Source organism: Chiloscyllium plagiosum, unplaced genomic scaffold, assembly GCF_037043375.1.
Source record: "Chiloscyllium plagiosum isolate Xiang-an unplaced genomic scaffold, Cpla_swu_hap1 HiC_scaffold_2, whole genome shotgun sequence".
NCBI classification, from domain to species: domain Eukaryota; kingdom Metazoa; phylum Chordata; class Chondrichthyes; order Orectolobiformes; family Hemiscylliidae; genus Chiloscyllium; species Chiloscyllium plagiosum.
The window spans coordinates 37,687,962-37,709,962 of record NW_028270140.1 but is presented as its reverse complement, the minus strand read 5'-3'; the positions used below and the strand labels follow the sequence as shown (position 1 = coordinate 37,709,962).

The window sequence follows — 22,001 nt, the reverse complement described above, 5'->3', positions numbered from 1 at the left end:
CTTAAACCGGTGACCATTCTAATCATTAGGTAATCTCCCAGGCTTCATTCCTCCTCTTTCATCAAATTTAACTTTAATCTAAAATTTGCTGGGCTAGGTAATAACTACAATCATTACTTTCTCGTATTTTCCTGCTTTAAATTTGTTGGCAATTCCTCAGCATTAGTTCAATGGAGCCACTGACCAATAACACAAATAGCTTTCACTTATACAGCACTTTTGTGAAGCACTTTGGGTCATTTTGCTATGTTAATTTTGTTTTGCCTCAACACTTTTAAGATTTAACCTATTACGAAATGTGAAGTCTCCATAAACTTACCAGACCATGGGACTGCTCTCCCATGAGAGAGAGACATATGGCTGGTTATGATTTAACCTGACGGCCACCAGACCTCAGACAAGGGGAGACATTGAGAAGGAGAATCCTTCATGGTAACCTCAACTGGTGTGGGGATTGAACCCAACCTGTTAGCATCACATTGCTTCACAAACCGTCCATCCAGCCAACTGAGCGAAACTAATACCCATTAAAATATTAGGTGACAACAACTTGAACCAAAGTAAAGTTTCAAAAAAAAACCTGAGGGTGCTGGAAATCGAAAACAAAAAATATATATTGCTCAGTTCTGAAGAAAAGTGACTGGACTCAAAACACTAATACTGCTTTATCTCCACATCGGCCACAGAGACCTGCTGTGTTTTTCCAGTAATTTCTGATTTGGATTAAAGTAAGGTTTTGAAAGGACAGGTACAGTGGTTCAGAGAAGAAATAGCATTGCTGAGAGCCTGGGCAAAAGTGACGACTGCAGATGCTGGAGATTAGAGTCAAGATCAGAGTGGTGCTGGAAAAGCACAGCAGGTCAGGCAGCATCAGAGGAGCAGGAAAATTGATGTTTCGGGCAGGAGCCCTTCATCAGGTATGATTCCTGATGAAGGGCTCCTGCCCAAAACCCCTCTCTTCCTACTCCTCTCCTGCCTGCCCTGCTGTGCTTTTCCAGTACCACTCTAATCTTGACTAAAAGTCTAGGTAGCCTTGGGCATAACTGCTAATGGTGGGCTGAAGGAAGAGCACAGCTCAGTTGGAAGAGGTTACAGAGATGGGAACTTGGATTTCAGTTTTTGGTGCATCACTCCTAACCCTACAATTGTACTTTAATCAGCTTTTTTTCTGCCTTTTAAACTTCAGGGGTGTCTGACACAGGACTGAACATTCTCTGCCAGCCAGGAACCAAATTTTATGTCAAATTATAACCGATACAGCATGCCATCCCAGACAAGCCTAGGAAATTTGGGGGGGGGTGGGGTTCACTGTATAATGGAGATTAGGAAACAGCATGACCAGTATTTAAAATAGACACAGGATTAAGCTGGACAAAAGCAAGCTGTTTCCAATAGCTAAGAGGGTTGGAACAAGAAGCGAAAGATGCAAAGTTAAATGTAGGACAGTTGGAGCAAGGAGCAAAAGTGACTTCACACAAATTTGAGGCTGTGGAATTTCTTTCCTGGGTTGGTGGCAGATGCAGGCACTATGTCAGAACTCCAGATAAATTATGAAAGAATATGGAAAAAAACAGGATAATGTCATTAGAACAATTTTCTCATGGTCTGAGTAAATATAGATACCGTCCTGGCTGGGCTGAATGGTCTGCATGCATGTTTTAAATATATTGTTGTTGCAATTGTATTAATTAAGCCATACTCTTCTGATTTAATTAAATAATTGAACGGATTAAGGACTGAATGGTCTCTGTTCCTTCATTTGAGTCTGTAATTCTGAATACTGGCCACTGGATGGTGCTGTGCAACACATGTATAAACGTGCATTTCAAAAGTTTTGATCTTTTCTTTTTATTGAAAGTTGGCAACACCCAAAATGAAAATTTAATTATTCTTTAGCCATTAAATGTTTAACTTAAGGTGATGAAGTTCAATCTATTAAATATTGTCCTCCTGGACAATTACTTCACACCAATTAATTTGAAATGTGAAATAACTGGGAAGAGTTTGGGAAATTCGGCAATGTGATCAAAAACTAAAGGTGTATTTAACCTCTTCAGAACTGCCTGAGAGTTTGGCAAGTAAATGTGCTTCCCTTAAGATATGGGAGCAAATCAAATCCTGTGCACTTGTCCATTATTCAATCATGGCTGACCAATCTAAATTCCAGCTTGCTGTCTTTTTCAAAATTCCTTGATTTCTTCATAGTGCAGCAATATATTTGATCTGTCCCTCTCTTGTTGCCATGTGCTCTTGTTCCCTCGCTCAAATATACTGACTGTGTTTAAATATACACAGCCTCTGGAATTCTGAGGCAACCCCGAAGATCCAACAAAAACATGCTCAAAGTCCAAAATGGCTCAGCCTTTATCCAGGCAGCAGTGTCCATGTAGTGTCCACTCTATTGTCCACTCTATGTCCCTCCATCGAAAGGTGAAAGCTCCACCAGAGAATCTGGAAACTAAATTTTCTCAAACCTGTTTTGAGCAAGTGGTGATTTTAGGTCAATGTATTCAAATTGTTTTTGTACTCTCAACCCTCTCCAAAGCAGCACATTGGAAAAATTACAGCTGCTACACAGAGTTCAGTATTGCTGGTTCAAAAATAAAATGTTTGCTTCTTGTCAACAGAATTTGTTAATTGTTTTGATTTTGGATTTTTTAATGTCTGAAATTTTTCATGCTTTACAAATACTTAAACTACTAATGTGAATATTATCTCATAGATATGGTTGTCACAAAATATATAAAGTATGGAAAACTTGCTGAAATTGCAGATTCATTGATTACAACAATTTGTTTAAATCAGTCATACACTTCCAGTTCATGATTTAGTTCATTCATTAACAAAAGCAATGTTTTTAACACTTCAATGACTTAAAACACCTGCACAAAGAGTGCCTTCATGACCTTCACAGCACAAGTACTTTCTTGTCAATGAAATACTCTTGAAGTGCAGTTACTGATGTAAGAAAGGCAATAGCTAATTTATGTACAGCAAACCATCACAAAGCAACAGGATCTATGACGAGATAACCTGCTTTGTTTGTGTCTATTTTATGTATAGTATATGCTATATACAGAAGGGAGAAAGCCATGGCCCAGCTCGGGTAAAATAGTTGGCATTGGGAAGTGGTGTGAAACCTGTATTCAGGCCAATTTGAGCCCTGTCCACTTTTTGACCTCCTGACAACCAAAATATGACTGAGAAACGTTAAGAGTATGGACTTAGTGTGGTGCTGGAAAAGCACAGCAGGTCCTCACTTTCGCCAAAGAGAATGGACTTGTCTTGTGTCACTAGGTCTATTGGTAAAGTGTCAATGGTTTAATCTCCTCTGTTACAGGTTCCACTGACATCAATCTGATAAGTGTTAATGATCAAGAAACTTCTCTCACTGGGAAGACTAAAACTAACGACATCTTTTGGGCTTCCATTTGAAATGATAGTGGAGCAGTCACCAGTATCCTCCAGTCCAAGGGGCACTGTCAAGGACCATCATTTTCTAGGTATCTGGGAAAAGCTAGGGAAAGTATTTTGATATTTGCAAGGTGGCCCTGAGTGGCTAATGTTGTGCCTTTTTTTAAAAAAACCCAAGTGAGTCTGACATCAATGATGAATAAACTTAGAAGGGATTATGAGAGTCAAACTTTATGTGCATTTGGAAAGGCATGGACTGATTTGTGACAGTCAGCATGCCTTTGTGCATGTGAAATTGTCTCACTAACTTGATTTCTTTTATAGGTTGTGACCAAAAAGATTGAGGTCCAAGCAGTGCATGTTGATAGACCAAAATAAAGTCACACCTCGTTCTCTCCAATTTACAAGGATGTTACTGGTCCCTGGAGGGTGGGATTGAGTTATAATGAGTGGCTGGAGCCATCTTTCACTGGAGTGTAGGAGGTTGAGAGGTGACCTGCTTAGACAATTATAAAATCATGACAGGCACAAAAAGTACAGAACCTACTTTTCCCGAGGTAAGGGGGTTTAAAATTAAAGGACATAATTTTAAGATTAGAGGGAAAAGATGTGAAAGGGCCCTGAGGGACAACTGTTTCAGAGGGTGATTCACATGTGGAATAAGTTACCAGAGGAAGTGGTAGATGCAGGTACAGTTACAACATTTAAAAGTCATTTGGCCATGTACATAGGAAAAGTTTAGAGATATGAGACAAACCAAAGCAAATGGGATGAAGTTAGTTTGGGGAAACCTGGTCAACATGGATGAGTTGGGCCAAAGGGTCTGTTGCCGTGTTGGATGACTGACTAGATGAATTATCTCCAACTTTGCCCTCCCTCTGCTTATTCACTTTGCTCCTCATATCTCTTCTGAAAATAGAGGACAATTTATGGTACTAAGTTCCCCTTTTTTAAAATGTCCCAGTTGTACATAGTTTTCTCGATTTTTAAAGACAGATTTTTAAAGGTCTGTCATTGTTTAAGATCCATACGCTGCCTTCAGGATTGTGAAGCAGTTTACCAGGAACACCTGTGTCAGGAATCCTTTTCATATCACCCTGAAACAGTTGTCTATCATTCACTTGCTCTGGTTAAAGGCTTTGCCTTTTCTGCAACTACTACCGTTCTTTTTACCATTTGTGTTGACAAAACATTATGCCTTTTTCATTCAACCTCTTCCACCTTCTCTAGTGCATCCTGAATTTTCCTTTTTTGACTTCCCTCTCCCTCCCTCTCTTCGACAGCCAATAACCCTGCCCCCCTCTAGTTCCATAGAGCCTCACCAATTCAGTGTTCACTCTGGCCTGAATTTTCGTGACAATGAAAAGTCTTTTTATAGAGACCGTTGATTAGGATTGAGTATGAGGAGCCATGGTGAGGGCGTGCTGGGTTGGTATGGGGGAAGGGACATGTGGTGGGGTGAGGGCTGGAATTTTTTTTATATGTAAATCTTGAACCAAGTGCTGGTTCAGAGGCTTTTCCAACCAGCTCGCTATCAATCCTGGATGGGTCGGGTGTGTTTCTGTCTGCCAAGCCAGCCAGCCAGAAGCGCGCACCTACAAAGTTCGGGGGGATTCTGTCTCTGGTCAGGATCTCGGAGCTGAGAGGTGTCCTGAAAAATCAGGACTTTTTCATTTTGCAGATAGAGAGCACAGTGAATCAAGTACCCGACGTCCTCTGCTTTATTAATCGAGGCAGTAAGTACGAGTGCAAGGAGCTGTTATTGAACTTGTGCAAGACACTTGTTAGACCTCAGCTGAGTGTTGTATTTAGTTGTGAGCACCTCATGGGAATCCATTGGTGAGAGAGTGCAGATGCCATTCACCAGAATGGTTCCAGGAATGACGATCTTCAGTTGTGAGGATAGACTGAATGGAACGGTTTTCCTTGAAACTGGACTGATGAGGCTGAGTGGAGAACTGGTAGAGGTTTGCTAAATGATGAGTGGGCTGCACAGTGTAGATGGGAAGATGCTTTTCCAGTTGTATAAAGATCAAGAAGGCACAGGTTTGCAAACAAAGCAAGGATGTAAGATAAAGCTTTTTTCTTTTAATTAGAAACTTTTTCAAATCTTTTACAAAACATCTGTATACAAAAAACAAAATACAGAAAGAGACAGTACAACATCACATCACAATACAACTGATAATGAACTACCTAGTATTCTACAAGAACAAACTTCACTAATAAGCTTAAACTAAACTACAATCAAATTCAGTAAAATTAAACTGAATTCAAATTAATTTAAATTATACCACATTACTTCATTCTATTTCACTCCCCACACCTCCACTGAGGGCACCAGTCATTTTACCTGTATTCTTTTCCCCCAGGGCTCCCAGGCATCTATACTGATTCCCACGGCTATACCACAGCCCTAATTAATATTGCTGATAAGTCTGTCAATCTAATTTAAAAAGGGCTACCACATCTTGTAAAACTACTGTTTTGTGGTGCACCATATTTGAGGTAGTTTTAGGGGCGAATGCTCCATCACCAGCCTACGCCACCCATAAGACCTGGAAGTTTTTCCAACATCTATTTCATCAAAATGTTCTTCCTTGCACAGTGGGTAAGAATCCTACACAATCTCTTCCCATGTTCCCCCAAAGGGGGCAAATTTGGCAACCCCAGAAGAAATACTGGATCCACATTAACTTCCATCCCCAGGATGTCCTTTAGCTCCCGAACGATAGCACTCCAGTATCTCTGGTTCTTAACTGCTGACCAGTAGCAGTGTGTAAGAGTGCCTATACTAACTTTACATTTGGGACATCCTGGTGATGCTCCTCTCTTGAACTTAGCTAGCCTCACTGGTGCCATATCAGCCCTGTGTAAAATCTTCAATTGCATGGCCTGTGCTTTGTTACATAGTGAAATTTTCCTTATTTTTCCATATCTTCCCATTCTTCCAATGAAATATTCTATCCTCTGAATTTCACATCCTACAAAGTTCCTCCATGTTCCTTAAGGCAAGTCCCTTCTGTAAAGGATACAAAGTACTAACTGAAAGAGCACCCGTACACTGGAGCACTCTCTCTCTTCTCCATGTCTGACTTGTAAGGCTGAACCAGGACCGTGGTCTTCCTCTGTATATAATCCCTTATCTGAAAGTACCGGAAAAGGTCCCTATTAGACAATCCAGATTTAGGACTTAGTTAACTAAACGACATCAAGACTTCCCCTTGAATAAATCTCCCAAACATGAGATTCCCTTATTCTCCCATGCCTTAAAGCCAGAATCCATTGCCCCAGATTTAAATCCTGGGACTCCCACCAAGGTCTGACAGCCATAGTCAGAGAGATGTACAGCACGGAAACAGCCCCTTCGGTCCAACCCGTCCATGCCGACCAGAAAAGTCAACCCAATCTAGTCCCACCTGCCAGCACCCAGACCATATCCCTCCAAACCCTTCCTATTCATATACCCATCCAAATGCCTCTTAAATGTTGCAATTGTACCAGCCTCCACCACTTCCTCTGGTAGCTCATTCCATACCTGTACCACCCTCTGTGTGAAAATGTTGCCCCGTAGGTTTTTTTTTTAATATATCTTTCCCCTCTCACCCCAAACCTATGCCCTCTAGTTCTGGACTCCCCGACCCCAGGGAAAAGACTTTGCCTATTTACCTGACCCATATCCCTCAATTTTGTAAACCTCTAAGGTCACCACTCAGCCTCCAATGCTCCAGGGAAAACAGCCCCATCCTGTTCAGCCTCTCCCTGTAGCTCAAATCCTCCAACCCTGGCAACATCCTTGTAAATCTTTTCTGAACCCTTTTCAAGTTTCACACCATCTTTCCGATAGGAAGGAGACCAGAATTGCACGCAATATTCCAACAGTGGTCTAACCAATGTCTTGTACAGCCACAACATGACCTCCCGATTCCTGTACTCAATACTCTGACCAATAACAGAAAGCATATCAAATGCTGCCTTCACTATCCCATCTACCTGTGACTCCACTTTCAAGGAGCTATGAACCTGCACTCCTAGATCTTTGTTCAGCAACACTCCCTAGGACCTTACCATTAAGTGTATAAGTCCTGCTAAGATTTGCTTTCCCAAAATGCAGCACCCCTCATTTATCTGAATTAAACTCCATCTGCCACTTCTCAGCCCATTGGTCCATCTGGCCCGGATCCTGTTGTAATCTGAGGTAACCGTTGCTGTCTACTCTACCTCCAATTTTTGTCATCTGCAAACTTACTAACTGTACCTCCTTATGCTCACATCCAAATCATTTATGTACATGACAAAAAGTAGAGGACCCAGCACTGATCCTTGTGGCACTCCACTGGTCACAGGTCTCCAGTCTGAAAAACAACCCTCCACTACCACCCTCTGTCTTCTACCTTCTGTATCCAATTGGCTAGCTCTCCCTGTACTCCGAGATCTAACCTTGCTAATCCATCTCCCATGAGGAATCTTGTTGAACGCCTTACTGAAATCCATATAGATCACATCTACTGCTCTGCCCTCATCAATCATCTTTGTTACTTCAAAAAACTCAATCAAGTTTAAGAGACATGATTTCCCATGCACAAAGCCATGTTGACTATCCCTAATCAGTCCTTGCCTTTCCAAATACATGTACATCCTCTCCCTCAGGATTCCCTCCAACAACTTGCCCACCACCAAGGTCAGGCTCTCACTGGTCTATTTTCAATTGCCCTTGTCTTGCCTCATTATCCTCCAGGCTCTTCATTGTATTTAAAATGATTGGACTCTTGCACTGCTCAGTCACGGATTTCACCTTATCCATAAATAGATTAACTAGGGGACATCTCAACTGTGAGGCTTCAATGTCAAGCCAAATTGACCCCGAATCCTCCTGTACCCAGTCATCCACGTATGCTAACAAGGCGCTTATTTGATATCTCCAAGTCTGGAAGGTCCACACCACCTGCCCCCTCCCCCCACCCCCACCTTGCGAAAGATGTAATTTAGTCAATTTAATTAGGGGCGCCTGCGACGCCAAATGAAAGACCCAAGCCAGCCATTGAGTCCCCATAACACTCAAAAACCGGAGAATTCTCATGGCGTACAACAGGCGAGGAAGAACAAACATTTTAATCAGGGCTATTCAGCCTAACCGTGCCAACGGTAATCACTCTCCCTGCTGCAAACCCTGTTTTATCCTCTCCAGTAATTGTGCATAGTTAGCTTTATACAGCTGGTGGAAGGCAAGAGTAATAAAAATTCCCAAATACCAAAAAAAACCTTTTGACGACCATCTAAACAGGAACTGCATTCCATCCTTCAGTACAGGCACCTTCACTAATTTCTACCCCCCTCCCACTGGCATGGCTTCTGATTTTGTAAAGTTGATCCTTTAGCCCAAAAAACTGCCAAATTGATTAAAAAAAAATTAATCAAGGAACAGACTCTTCAAGATTAGCCAAGAAAAGGATGTCATCAGCATATAGGGTGATCTTATACTCCCCCATTCCTACCCCTGACGTCACTATTTCAGGATCCCTCCTGATGACCTCTGCCTCAACTAACGGCTCAATTGCCAAGGTAAATAATGGTGAAAGAAGACATCCCTGTCGACTACCTTTCCCAATACTAAAGTTATCAGGCTTCATACCGTTTCTAATGACTGCCTTAGGATCATTATATAATACTGCCACCTATCTAAGGAAGGATTTCTACCCCCCGCCTCCCCAAACCAAAGCAGTCCAGGACCCCAAATAGGTATGGCCATTCTAATCGGTCAAACCTCTTTTTTTTTTTTCTGCAGGATCAATCTTTGCTGGCATGCCTGTAATAAGTTCAGTACACTCCTGATATTGTTGGAGGAGCTACAGCCCTTGCCCTTGATAAAACCAGTCTGATCATCTTTGATAATATAGGGCAACACCTTTTTCCAACCTCGGGGCCAGCATCTTGGTCAGTATTTTAAAACTTGCATTCAACGGTGAAATTGGTCTGTATGAAGCACATTCTTGGGGTCTTCTCCCTTTTTTTTTAAAGTGAGGGAGATATTGGCCCCTGAGAGGCTAGCAGACAATCCTGTGCACGTGAGTAGCTATACATCCCCAGAAGTGGCTCCTCCAACACATTTAAGAAATCCTTATAGAATTCACTTTGGGAATCCATCTGGCCCCCTGGAGATGCTTTATTGCTTCCTGCACTTCCTGTACTGTTATAGGTGTATTCAACAGGGAAATCTGCTCCACATTTTATACTGGGGAGGCCCAGGTTCCCAAAAAGAGGACTGCATTCTTGCTGCACCATGTTAGTCACCCTCCGGCCAATTATAACTCTGCAAAGTATTCCCTAAATCTAACACTGATCATCTTCAACTCACTGATAACTGTGCCAGCCCTCTCTCTGACCGATATAATGGATTTGGAAGCAGTTTTTTCTTCCTTGCCAGATATGTGAAATATCTACCTGGCTTATCTCAAAATTCAAGCCATCTTTGTTTAGTTAATGAGACTTTTTTTGCCACCAGTGTGCGCAATGCATCAAGAGCAGACCAGAGGGCAGCGACCCCTGCAACTTGACTCGTCAAGGCCTAATACACTACTTCAGCTATTTGCAGCCGAGTCTCCAGCATCCCTTGCTGCTGTTCCTCCCTGTGCCTCCGAGTCGCTGACTACAAAATGATCAGGCCTTGTAAATATGCCTAGCAGCCTCCAAAGTATTTTGATGACTGGCCATACAAGAGTTGATATCCCAGAAGGCCCTGAACTCTCGTGATGTACTCAACGAATTTGCCATCCCTTAACAGCAATGCGTCTATGCATCCATTCCACCATCCTTGATTTTAACATCTAAATACACTGCCACATGGTCTGAGATAATTATATTCCCAATTTTGCATGCCAATGTTCTGTGTAAACAATCCCAATAGCATATATAAAAGAAAATGTCAATTCACATGTGGCACATCCACTAATCCCAATTCTTCACACATGTCCACCAACTGCTCAGATTGCACAGGCGTACCTGCCGGGCCCCTTGGCACCATGTCTACCTTGGGATCTATTAGGCGATTAAAATCCCCTCCTTTTGATCGTGCAGTACACCCCAACACTCGATTTAACAATTGCATCAATTAGAAATTTTATGGTGTGCTGGGGGACAACAGAAAATCAGGATGCCATACTCTTCTCCATGTGTTATAGCTTTAAGAATGATGAACCGTCCATGTTAGTCCTTAATTTGCTCAGTTACCTGGAAAGGGAGGTTCCTTCTTACCAGTATAGCCACTCCTCTACTCTTGGAGCTAAAGGAGGAGCAGAATACTTTATCATAAACCCCTGCTGCAGCTTCAGATGTTCCTTATCAGTTAAATGCGTTTCCTGCAGCAGGGTGATGTCCACTCTTTACTTCCTGAGACTTGACAGCACTTTCTTTCTCTTAGTGGGGGAATGGCTCCCTTTTACATTCCAGGTGCACCACCTGAACGAATCACTAGCCATGGTCATCCAGGGCAGCCGGTGGTTTCCCAGGAGGAGGAAGTTTTAGCTGAGGCGCAGAGAGCGACGAAGACTCTGAAGTCTGAAAACTACTCCTATAACAACTACTAAAACTTAAAAAAAAACTAGCAACTACATTTTAACCTAAGCAAACACCCAAATAACCCCAATTCAAGAGATCTCCCCACCTCTCCTCCATAGGAGGCACTCCTCCCAATCCTTGCTACCATCCCAGCTTCTTCCAGCTGAGGCCGTGCCCTAGCCCCAGATTTTTAAAAAACATTATTTATATTCTGAGAGTTAACAATGGATGCCCATCCACCACTCCCCACCCTACCAACACCCCTTCTCCATACATCTTAACCACAGGTTTAGCCACCTCCAATCCAAAAACAAAAGGATAGCAGTAAAAAAAGCCCCAGATAATACCCAACCAACCGATTTATACTAAATAATTCTGGTTTTGCATCAAGGCAGTACGAATAGTGCCAATAACCACAAAAAAGGGGAGATGAGAAAAGGAGCAAAACCAACTGTACCATTGTCCATAACTATGCCCCCCCCCCCCCAACCGCAACCCAAGTCCTTTAATTCAGAGAATTGACAAAGTTATATACTATCCCTCTGTCAGCAAAACGCAACATGGCCGGGTACCTCAAGGAATATTGAATGTTCAGATCCCTTAGTTTTCTCAACTTCATCAAATGCCCTTTCCTCCTTAGGGCTCCTGAGAAGTCCTGAAAAAGATTATTCTTGTGCCTTTGTGCATTAAAGCATGTGGATCTCTTCCCAGTCGTGCTGTTTCAATCACAACTGTTTTTCCTTATAATGCAAAAGGCACAGGTCCGACTCGGACCTGCACGTTGCTACCCGGTGGGCCCGCTCCACATCCAACAGACCCGACTCCAACTCCAGCCCCAGAAACATCGGGAGCTACTTTTCCTGGAATCCGAGGTCTCCGCCTTCCTCGCATTCCGGAAGACCCACGAGCTGTCAGCTGGTACTTCTACTTTTGTTTTCCAGGTCATCCACTTGCTCCTGAAGGACCCGAACCTGATCTTCTAACAGTCGGATCCTTCCTCCTAAGACCATCGCCACGTTGTCCAGTGCAGCAGTCCTCTGCTCCACTGCTTCTACTCTTCAGTCCAGTGTTTGAATTTCCTGCTCATGCCTTTTCAGGATGGCAGCTAGTGGTTCCATTGCTGCTTCAATCTCTTGAGTTTGCCAAACTGAGAGTAACTGCTGCAGCCCCATTAAATCCAAATGTATCACCCCGGGAATTTGAGCAATGGCTCCACGCGTCCCCGATGCAGTAGGGGAGTGCCCTGCCTGCTGTACCCCTTTTTTCTTTGTCCTTTCATCCTGATCTTAAAGCTGTCAAACCACAATTTTAGCAGCTCCAGATGTTCAGTAAGTTTATATTAATGTTTTACCCTAGGCGTGATTAACGAGGCTGGGTAACGGTTCACCTTGCCAGGGGTATAGTACAGAGCCCAGCACAGGAAACTACTGACTGCCGCCATCTTGGATCCCCCAAGAAAAAGCTTTTGTCACAGAATATTAATACATGGAATGCACTTGCTGGAAATGTGGTGGAAACCTTAAATTCAAATTTGAGGCATTCAAGAGGGCATTGGAAGATTAATTGCACAGAAGTAGTGTGTAGGATTATAAGAAAAGGCAGGAATTTGGCAGGAGGAAATGGAGCTGAATAAGATAGAGCTCATGCAGAAATGGGCTGAATGGCCTCCTATGCTGTATCGGTTCTGTGATTTACTGAGTTTCTCCAGTATTTTGGAGTCTTACTTCAGTCACCTAGCATCTGCAGCAAATATCTTTTTGAGTAACCAGAGTTGTCAATTTTTGATAATCACAGCAGGACAAGGAGTCCAGAGCTCAATGTATGAAAGGCAGTACCTTTTCTCACCAAATGCCTTGCTTCCCTTGTCTCCCCTCCCCCACCCCTACCCACTATTCCAGCTTGTCCCTGACTCTGGGGCTGGGGAAGAGGAGAGAAAGAGGGAGGATGAATAGAGTGGTACCATGCTATAAAATTACATAAATGACACTGAAGCAGTGTTCAAATATTTTGCACACTTTCCAAGTGTGATATCTTTTTAATTCGTACATTGACACACACATTCTATAGTAAGTGCTGTATTTATTGTCCATCTCTCGTTGCTCTTGTCAAAGTGGTGCTGTGCCTGGCATTGAAATCCTAATTCTCACTTTCCCATATCCTCTAGAACCTCCCAACACCGCTGTGCATTGATCTTGCTAAAGGCCTTGCAGCTCTGTTTTAAACTTTGAAAACAGCTAATGCAGGGTAATTTCTTTTTCCCTAAAGAGATGGGGTTTAGACTACAAAACGGTCTTTGGTTTTCCAATACCTCCATCTTTGCTCCCAAACATTAGCAGTGGGAAATTGCACACGTAGAGATTTTATATTTTGAAAGGTGTTTATTGAAGGAACTTGCAGGAGAATATAAATAATGAGTCATAGCACTCAGAACACAGTACTTCCAAAATATTTTAAAATTGCAATTTTTTTTAAAAAGCCACTGGAAAAATACATTAGTGCTACACTGGGACTGAATACCATTCATATGCAATCTACATTAAGTAATTTGCTAACAACTAATTCATTGCTAAACTACAAAAGGTAGATGTTGCAACAAGCAGGAATGTATCGAAGATGATTGAGTCACATTATTTTACATTGATGGGATCTTTCCTGTTCAAAATAGATTAGGTTAAACCTATCATATTGGAGGAATTTTGAGCATGTATCAGACTGGAAAACGAAAGCCTTCTAAAGAAATTGTTTTCAAGTTAAATTATGAAAAATTGCTGAAATCCCATGACTGAAAATGAATTGGTCCATGTCTCTCATTGACAGTAATGTTATCTGAATGTTAGATGCTGCTTGTACAGCAAGACTGGAATTGATTTGAGGATCCCAAGCAACTGAATCTTGATTTAAGGCCAATGAAGAAGCAACAATTTTAATCCAAGTGAGAGCTTCAGTTTGGTTACCAGGCTGAGTACTGACTAAACCAGACGAAACAGCAGCACTAGACCTGGGAACTGTCCAAGACCCTTAACAAATTGCAACATCAAGTAGTGGCATAATTTTAATTTTTGGCCGAGGAACTAATCCATTCTTGTAATCCAAAACTCTTGATTCCTTTTTGTTTAAAGGACATGAGGTTGCAAATTAACATTTTACTCAACCTACCGTCCATTATCTTAGTAAATAATCTAAGCATTATCGGGCCGATAGTGATTGGCCTCCAATTGTTGATGTCTTTTAATTCATCTTCATTATTTACTTTTGGAATCAGTACAGTTCTACTTAATTTCATACTTTGTGGAATTTTACCTGTTTTGATCCAAATCGAGTATAATCTTGGGAGTATTGCATTATCTTTGTTGAACAATTTAGTACTTTCTTTCAAAGTCATCCTATCAGGACCCGTGGCCGTTTCGATGTCCATCGCCTTAATGGCATGAAGGACATCCTCCACAGTCACCGAGTCCGTTAAAACCTCATCCTCTAAACCTTCATTACTTTTAACATATTTGGCGAATCCCCTTAAGTTGTTTTTCTCGTTAACATTTGTTGGTCTATTCTTATAATAAACCTCTAATTCCTCCTTATTTAATGGGCACTCACTTTTTGAGGGTGCCCCCATTAGGGTTCTTGCCAAGTACCTTCTATTGCTGTTATATAATGCCTGTACTTCTTTATACTGATCTTTTTTCCTACTAAATCTCTTTTTTGCATGATTTTCTATGCTGTTTTTGCTGTTTTTGCTCTGCTTACTATTATTAAATTTTGATCTTAATCCTGTCTTTTTAGTCCTTTTTTTATCTAATCCATTATTCTTATTTAGTCCTATTTTTGACATTATTTTATCCATAATGATATCATCATCCTTGATACTACCCTTTAATCTAACCGTTCCGGCCTCTAATATCTGAACTAACTCGTCCACTGATTTATTTTCATACTCTTCAATTTCTAACCTATCGCTACCTCTTAAGAGTATTTCTATCCGGAGACTTCTCCATCACCCTCACCTCAGCTTGTTCCACTTCGTTACCATCCTCTTCCTTCTCCTCTTCACTACCCATAGTATCAGGAATTAATACCTGGTCCTGGTCTACGGCCTCCCCTATGTTTTTGTTTTTCAATAACCTTCTCTTGTCTGATATCTGTTTTGCCGTTTTGGTGGTAATTTTCTCTGCCATTAGTTTGTTGATATTCTTACATCCCTTAAATTCTATTTCTAACCTTTGCACTTCAGCAACTTCCTCAATTGACCATATTCCCTTCCTTGCTTTCTCGGGATCAACCCCCTTATTTTTACCCCCTTTGACCCCGATTTTCCTTTTTTCATTCCTCACTAAGGGATGGGCATGCCTCTCGTGTTGCCCTAAACCTCTAACAGTTTTAAACTTAGACTGACACACTTCACACTGGACCATGTTATCAAGTTCTCCCTCTTCTCTCCTCCCCAAATTATCACTTTCATTATCATTATCCTTATTATCAACCTTGACAGTACACTTCGAATAGTGGCAAGCTACAGCATGATAGCTCCCTTCCCACTTGCACTTATTACATCTAACTCGAATGGATTTTATTCCTTTACATACCTTTTAAATGCTTTCTAAAATGCCCAATTGTGTTATATATGATATTGCAGTAGGGACAACTAAAATTGTCTATCGGGTAGTTAATTATAATTTCAATTTTTTGATTTTCCCTATTTATCACTAGATTGAAGATGGAACAAGAAAGTTGGTGGGGGTGGGAGGGGGAAGAAAACTTTGTCAAAATAGGAGACTGAGCACAGTTGTGATTAAGGTAAGGAGGGCTGGGTGGGGAGCAATAAGTGAAACAGATTGAGAGATGATTGGAGGAAGATGTGTTCACAAACGGGAGAGAACCGGACAGTGTGGCTTAATTTACTTACAATGATGGTTGGAGTAGCTGCCAGCACACAGTACAGGACAAGTGGTGAGATGAAGCTGTCGTCTTCTGGTCCTGGGTATGGCTTCATTAAGTCACCGTCTTGGCAGAAGAACCCCTGGATATGCACCTTGAAGGTGTCTGTGCACTCAAAATAATAGGCGAGCAGCACGGTCCCAGCCATTATGACAAGCTGAAAGTACAGCATAGTTAAGAGATGAGTGGTCATTAATTCTGCCTCAGACTGTGTGGTCCCAGAATGCATGATCCCTCCAGCAACCCATTTATTCTTCTACTGAGCAATGTGCTCTCCCTTTTGATCTTCCCTCTTTTTATGTCCATTCTTTTTGGCAGATGACGTGAATAAATGCTTCATTTGAAATTCTGGGCCAGAGCCTGTTACACGCGAGAACTGATGCTTTCAGTCGCAACTTTATCAAAGGATGCTGGAGTGTTACTAATCATTAACTGATCAATGATGAAAGCAGAATGTCTTGAAGTTAAACCTCAAAATCCGTTCTATTTTTATCGCCCCATCTGTTTTGGCAGATATTAAGTCTGATGAAGTGCTGGAAGATTTGCAATTCCAACACTTGGCATTTGCTGGGCTCATTAAGTTTTGCTTTTCTTAAGAGCAGATGCAGCACACCCTCAAAACCTTAGTGTCAAAATCTCAAAGTCACAGGTCAGCCTTATTTATTTTCCACACAGCAACAATCATCTTCAAAAGATGATATTTCACTAGACATTTATCAGTATTTACTATGGTCATGCTGGCACACACAGCTGGACTATTGCTTTGGGAGGAAAGCATGTTAATGTGATGTTTGTGGTAGAGGGGCTTTTGTCTTAAAATGTAATTTATTGTATGATAGCAATTGTGTACAAGTTATAGAAGCTAGTTCAACATTGCTATTAAAACTATGGGAAACCGTTTAAAGTCCAGAGCTATTCTCATTTCCCTTCAAGACTGTGACATCAGATTGATGCTTAAGGCAATCTCCAGCATTAACCCTTTCACTGCAAGATCTTTTATAGGACAGTTACACTACACTCATCAAGACAATCACTGAAAACATTTGCACCTTTGAATCTGCAAACATTCTGCATCAAACATCACTCAATTTCTAGCTAAACTGTTAGATTTGGGGCCTCTAATGGAATGGGCTTGAGATCCAATTTAACTGCAGAATAATTGTCATCTGTTTCAAGGTGGATAGCTTTTGGCTCTTATAAAATAACAACAGGGCAAAAGTGAGGACTGCAGACACTGGCGGTGAGAGTCACCACTAGTATGGTGCTCGAAAAAGCACAGCAGGTCAGGCAGCATCCAAGGAGCAGGAGAATCGATGTTTTGAGCAAAAACCCTTCATCGATTCCTGCTGAAGGGCTTTTGCTCAAAGTATCGATTCTCCTACTCACACAAGATGCTGCCTGACCTGCTGTGCTTTTCCACCACCTCTCGCAAATCTTAAAATAACATCCTACTTGCCAAGCGTAAAACAATGATATTGTGTTCTATCTCTGTGCAATTTTGTCAAGTCATTCAGTCACTCTGATCAACAGTATGGAGTCAGTTGTATCCAAAACTTTTTCTAAAATTCATTCATGGGATGTGGACAATGTTGGCCATTTATTGCCCATTCTTGATTTGCCCTGCAGAAGGTGCTGTTGAGCTACCTTCCAAAGCTGCTACAGCCCTTGTGCTGTCGATACACCGAGGGATGTTTTTAAAGGAATTCCTGGGCTTTGACCCAATGTCAATGAAGCAGTATAATTCAGTTAGGATGGTGTCAGGCTTGGCAGGGAAGTTGAAGATGATGTTCCTATTTGTCTATTACCCTTGTCCTTCTAAATGGTCCAAGTCAGGCATTTAACCTCTTCTACAAGAGGGACCTCAGAATCATTTGAAGTTCAGCTTGTAGATGGTGTACATACTGCCACCACAATCCATCAATGATGGAGGAAGTGAATGTTGAAAGTGTAGAATGGGGTGTCATGCAATTGGCTCCTTTCCATCCTGGATGGTGTGAAGTGTCTTGTTATTGGATCTGTAAACATCTGGAGTCCACCTCTCAATGTTCCTGTTACATTGGCTTTAAACCAATCTACTGATGTCACTGACCTCTGGGTAGAATGAAGGAGTTATAACTTGTGCTTCCAGAGGAGCAGGTCCATTTGTTCCAGCATACTAAGGTCTTAGTAAATGTGCCTGACCTACAATCGTTGGACTTGATGCTTTCATACAGTAAATCATCTTGTATTTCAAGAACAGTGCCTCTTTGCTCTACAATGATGCACCCTCTACCACTAAGCACTGGGTCAGCTGAAGCCAAAGGAGAAAGTGAGTGCAGATGCTGGAGATCAGAGTCGAGTGTGATGCTCGGAAATCACAGCAGGTTAGGCAGCATCCGAGGAGCAGAAGAATCAATGTTTCTCGTGTAAGTCCTTCATGAATGAGGCCTGTGGGCTTGGGAGAGCTGAGAGATAAATGGGGTGGGGTTTTGGGGGGTAGCTGAGAATGCAAGAGGTGGATAAAGATGGGGCAGAAAATGATGGGTCACAGCAAATAGATGGGAAAGATGATGGACAGGTCAGGAGGGCAGTGCCAAGCTGGAGGCTTGGGACTGGGATAAGATGGGGGGAGGGGAAATAAGCAAACTGGTGAAATTCACATTGATCCTAAGTGGCTGCAGGGTCCCAAGGTGGAAGATGTGTTCTTCCTCTAGGTGTCAGGTAGTAAAAGTGTGGCAATGGAGGTGGCCCAGGACCTGCATGTCCTTGGCAGAGGGGGAGGTGTCACATTTAGCCACGGGGCGGTGGGGTTGGTTGGTGCAGATATCCCAGAAATTTTCTCTGAAACAATCTGCAAGAAGGCATCCTGTCTCCCTGATTTTGTCGAGGAGACCAGACTGGGTGTGACGGATACAGTAGATGACATTGGAGGTGCAGGTAAACATCTGTCAGATTTGGAAGGATCCTTTGGGGCCTTGGACAGAGGTGAGGAGGGAGGTATGGATGCAGGTTTTGCACTTCCTACAGTGGCAGGGGAAGGTGCCGGGTGTGGGCTGATGTGGGGGCATGGATCTGCCGAGTGAGTCACAGAGGGAATAGTCTCTCTGGAATGTTGATAAGATTATTTCCCTCCCCACCCTGGGTGATGAGATCTGTTTGCAGGTTGTGGAAATGGAGGATATTGCTGTGTGTACAGAGGTCAGTGGGGTGGAAGGTGAGGACCAGGGGGGTTCTGTCCTTGCTGTGTTGGTGGGGTTCAAGGGCAGAGGTGCAGGAAGTGGAGATGTGCGGGAGGGCATTTTCTACCACATGGGAGGGCAAATTGCAATCTTGGAAGGAGGAGGCCATCTGGGATTTTCCAAGGTGAAATTGGTCATCCTGGGAACAGATGCAGCAGAGGTGGAGGAATTGTGACTAAGGGATGTGTGTTTACACAGGATAGGATGGGAGGAGGTGTAGTCAAGTTGGCTTTGACAGTCCAGTTTGTAGTACATATCTGGTTAATTCATCACCAGAGATGGAGAGGTCCAGGAAGGGGAGGGGGTATCTGAGATGGTCCAGGTGATTTTGAGGTCTGGGTGAAAGATGTTGAAGTTGATGAACTATTCAACCACCACAGGGGAGCACAAGGTAGCACTGATGCAGTCATTGATGGAGCAGAGGAACAGGTGGTGGTGGTGCCAGTGTAGCTGTGGAAGATGGACTGTTCCATATACCTGACAAACAGGCAGGCATAGCTGTGGCCAATGCAGGTGCCCATGGCTACCCCTTTGGCTTGGAGGAAGTGAGAGGATTGGAAGGAGAAATTGTTGAAGGTGAGGATCGGTCCAGCCAGGCAGACGAGGGTGTCAGTGGTAGGGTACTGTTTGGGACGGCACGAGAGGAAGAAACTAAGGGCTTGGAGGCCTTCACCATGGTAGATGGGGGTGGACAGGGACTAATGTCCAAGATGAAAAGGCATTGGGGGCTGGAGAAACTAAAGTCTTGGAGGTGAAGTGTGTGGGTGGTGTCCTGAATTTAGGTGGGGAGTTCCGGGACTAAGGGGGACAGGACGATGTCAAGGTATGTGGAGATGACTTCAGTGGGACAGGAGCAGGCTGAGACAATGGGGCAACTGGGCAGTCAGGTTTGTGAATCTTCAGGGGGAGGTAAAATCAGGCAGTACAGGGGTCATGGACAATGAGGTTGGGGGCTATGGATTAATGTTCCCCTGAGGTGATGAGGTTCTGGATAGTCTGGGAGATGGTTTGGTGATGGGAGGTGAGGTTGTGGTTGAGGGGGCAGTAGGTGTCTGAGTTGGTACCTGGCTTCAGCAGGGTAGAGGTTGGTGTGCCAAACTACCACTGTGCTCCCCCCTCCCCTTGTCTGCAGGCTTGATGTTGGGGTTGGAGTGGAGGGCTGTGTTGAGGGTAAGAGATTGGAGTGGCTGAGGTGGGGGGTGGCTGTCACGGGAGCAGTTAAAAATTAAGAGGTTAAGGGCAAGTAACAGGCCGGCACGTGGTGTCCAGGTGGATGGGATGTGTTGGAGGTGAGAGAAGGGGCCCTCCGTGGGAGTCTCGATTGGAAAAAGTGGGCCTGGATTCTGAGACAGCAAAAGAAATGTTCAAGGTCGCGACGCATGTCGAACTCATTGATCCAGGAGCATAGAGGGATGAAGACAAAGCAGAGACGTAGCAGTCAATAGCCTCTCTCAGCCCTTACCTAATACCAAATAGTGCAAGGTTGGTAAATGTCGCAAGTATCAGAATGGTCCCCTGAGAAACTACCATATGTCCTATGCATGTAGTAACCGAGATAACTAGTGAAAGCTGATGAATCATTCCTAATATAGATAGGAAGTGTAGTCACCACAGCCTTCCAATGCTGAGGTTGGCATCTCTTTTCAGCCTAGTGATGTAAAAGTCCAGTAACAGTTGGGTATGGAATGGGGGTGTTCAGTAGCTGTGGTGGAGAAAGCGTGTTGCAAATCCTGATGGGGAGGGTGAGGCCGAAAGAAAATATTTGAAATGGAAGGGGTTGAGGGTAAAAGATGAGGAGACACTGGGCATGGAAACAGGCCTTTAAACAAAATCTGGTTTTTTTTTTTCAACCCTCCACCCAAGCTCTGAAACCACACCTTTTCACATCAAGGCCTGAGTGGAATGTCCTGCTGGGCATCTCCCTGTCCCTGAAGTTTTCCTACATTCCTCAAATTTTTGTTCAGGCAGAGAGTAATCCTTCAGTGGACAGTATTTAGCTGCCTAAAGGTCCCATTGGGATAAGGGCAAGCCATTCTCAGGGCCATGTTTTTTTTAAAAAAAAAAAAAGCCAAGTCAGGCATGGGCAGGAAGATGGTGGGAAGGCCACGCAGTAAATTTCAGTTATTCTGCCTGCTTAAACCTGTAGGCAGGGGTTCGAGGTCTTTAATGGAAAATAGCACCACAATATAAGACCTGCAACAACATAGTTATATTGCAAGTGCAGTGGTTTGTCGTTCAGACTGTCAGCATACTTGACATCTCTTCACCTTTTCAAACAAAATGAACCAACAATCTGAAAGGAAAGCCCTAAGCAGGCGCACAAGCATCAAAGGCAAAATACATTTTGGATTTTATAAGTTTGTCTTTTCCAGCATTGTGGAGTCTTGAATAACTTTGGGCATAAAAATTACCTTATCTAATCTGCACTAATTTTGGAACATTCCGGGGAGTGCCTTTTCCGAGTCTTTACATCGCTTGTCGATGTTTGTATACTCTCCAGCATCACCACCGACCGAAGGACCAGATGATACTGGCATTATGAGGCTGGTCATTATCAGCGGGGACCTACTAACGCTGTTGATGCTGTAGGTTTTTTCTGGAGCGGCTTCCTCCAATTTTTTTTGTGTGTGGGGTTCGACTGGTCCTTGTCGTTTACTCACTTGTCACTGAAGAGTTGTAAGAGTTCCAGTGTCAGCGACAGAGTGAGTCTAGATGTCTTTTGGGTGAACGTATCGTATCTTTCGATGCCAAGGAACTTCATGAGGTGGTTGTTCATATCCAGCCACTTGCCTCGTGCGCCAATCACGAAGCCAAAGTATTTGGGGTCCACGCCTCCCGTCAGTTCCATGATCTCAGCATTCAGGTGTTTATACTTCTCTTGTT

The 22,001-nt window shown here is 43.0% G+C and overlaps 1 protein-coding gene across 6 annotated transcripts in view; it reads right to left on the bottom strand.

The window, feature by feature from the left end:
- plppr1 (phospholipid phosphatase related 1) overlaps positions 1-22,001 on the bottom strand; it is a 119,130-nt gene that overhangs the window by 40,921 nt on the left and 56,208 nt on the right. For 3 of the 6 annotated variants that reach the window (XR_015760096.1, XM_043715642.2, XM_043715633.2), the window contains exon 1: positions 15,869-16,087. The exons of 1 other annotated variant lie outside the window; for it this stretch is intronic. Coding sequence is in view for 4 of the 5 variants with exons in the window: in XM_043715642.2 (XP_043571577.2) it covers positions 15,869-16,072 (204 nt within the window). In the remaining variant the exon portion in view is untranslated. Of the gene's footprint in view, positions 1-15,868; positions 16,088-22,001 lie in introns of those variants that run through there. 2 more of the 6 variants (XM_043715651.2, XM_043715616.2) reach the window with 1 other exon arrangement.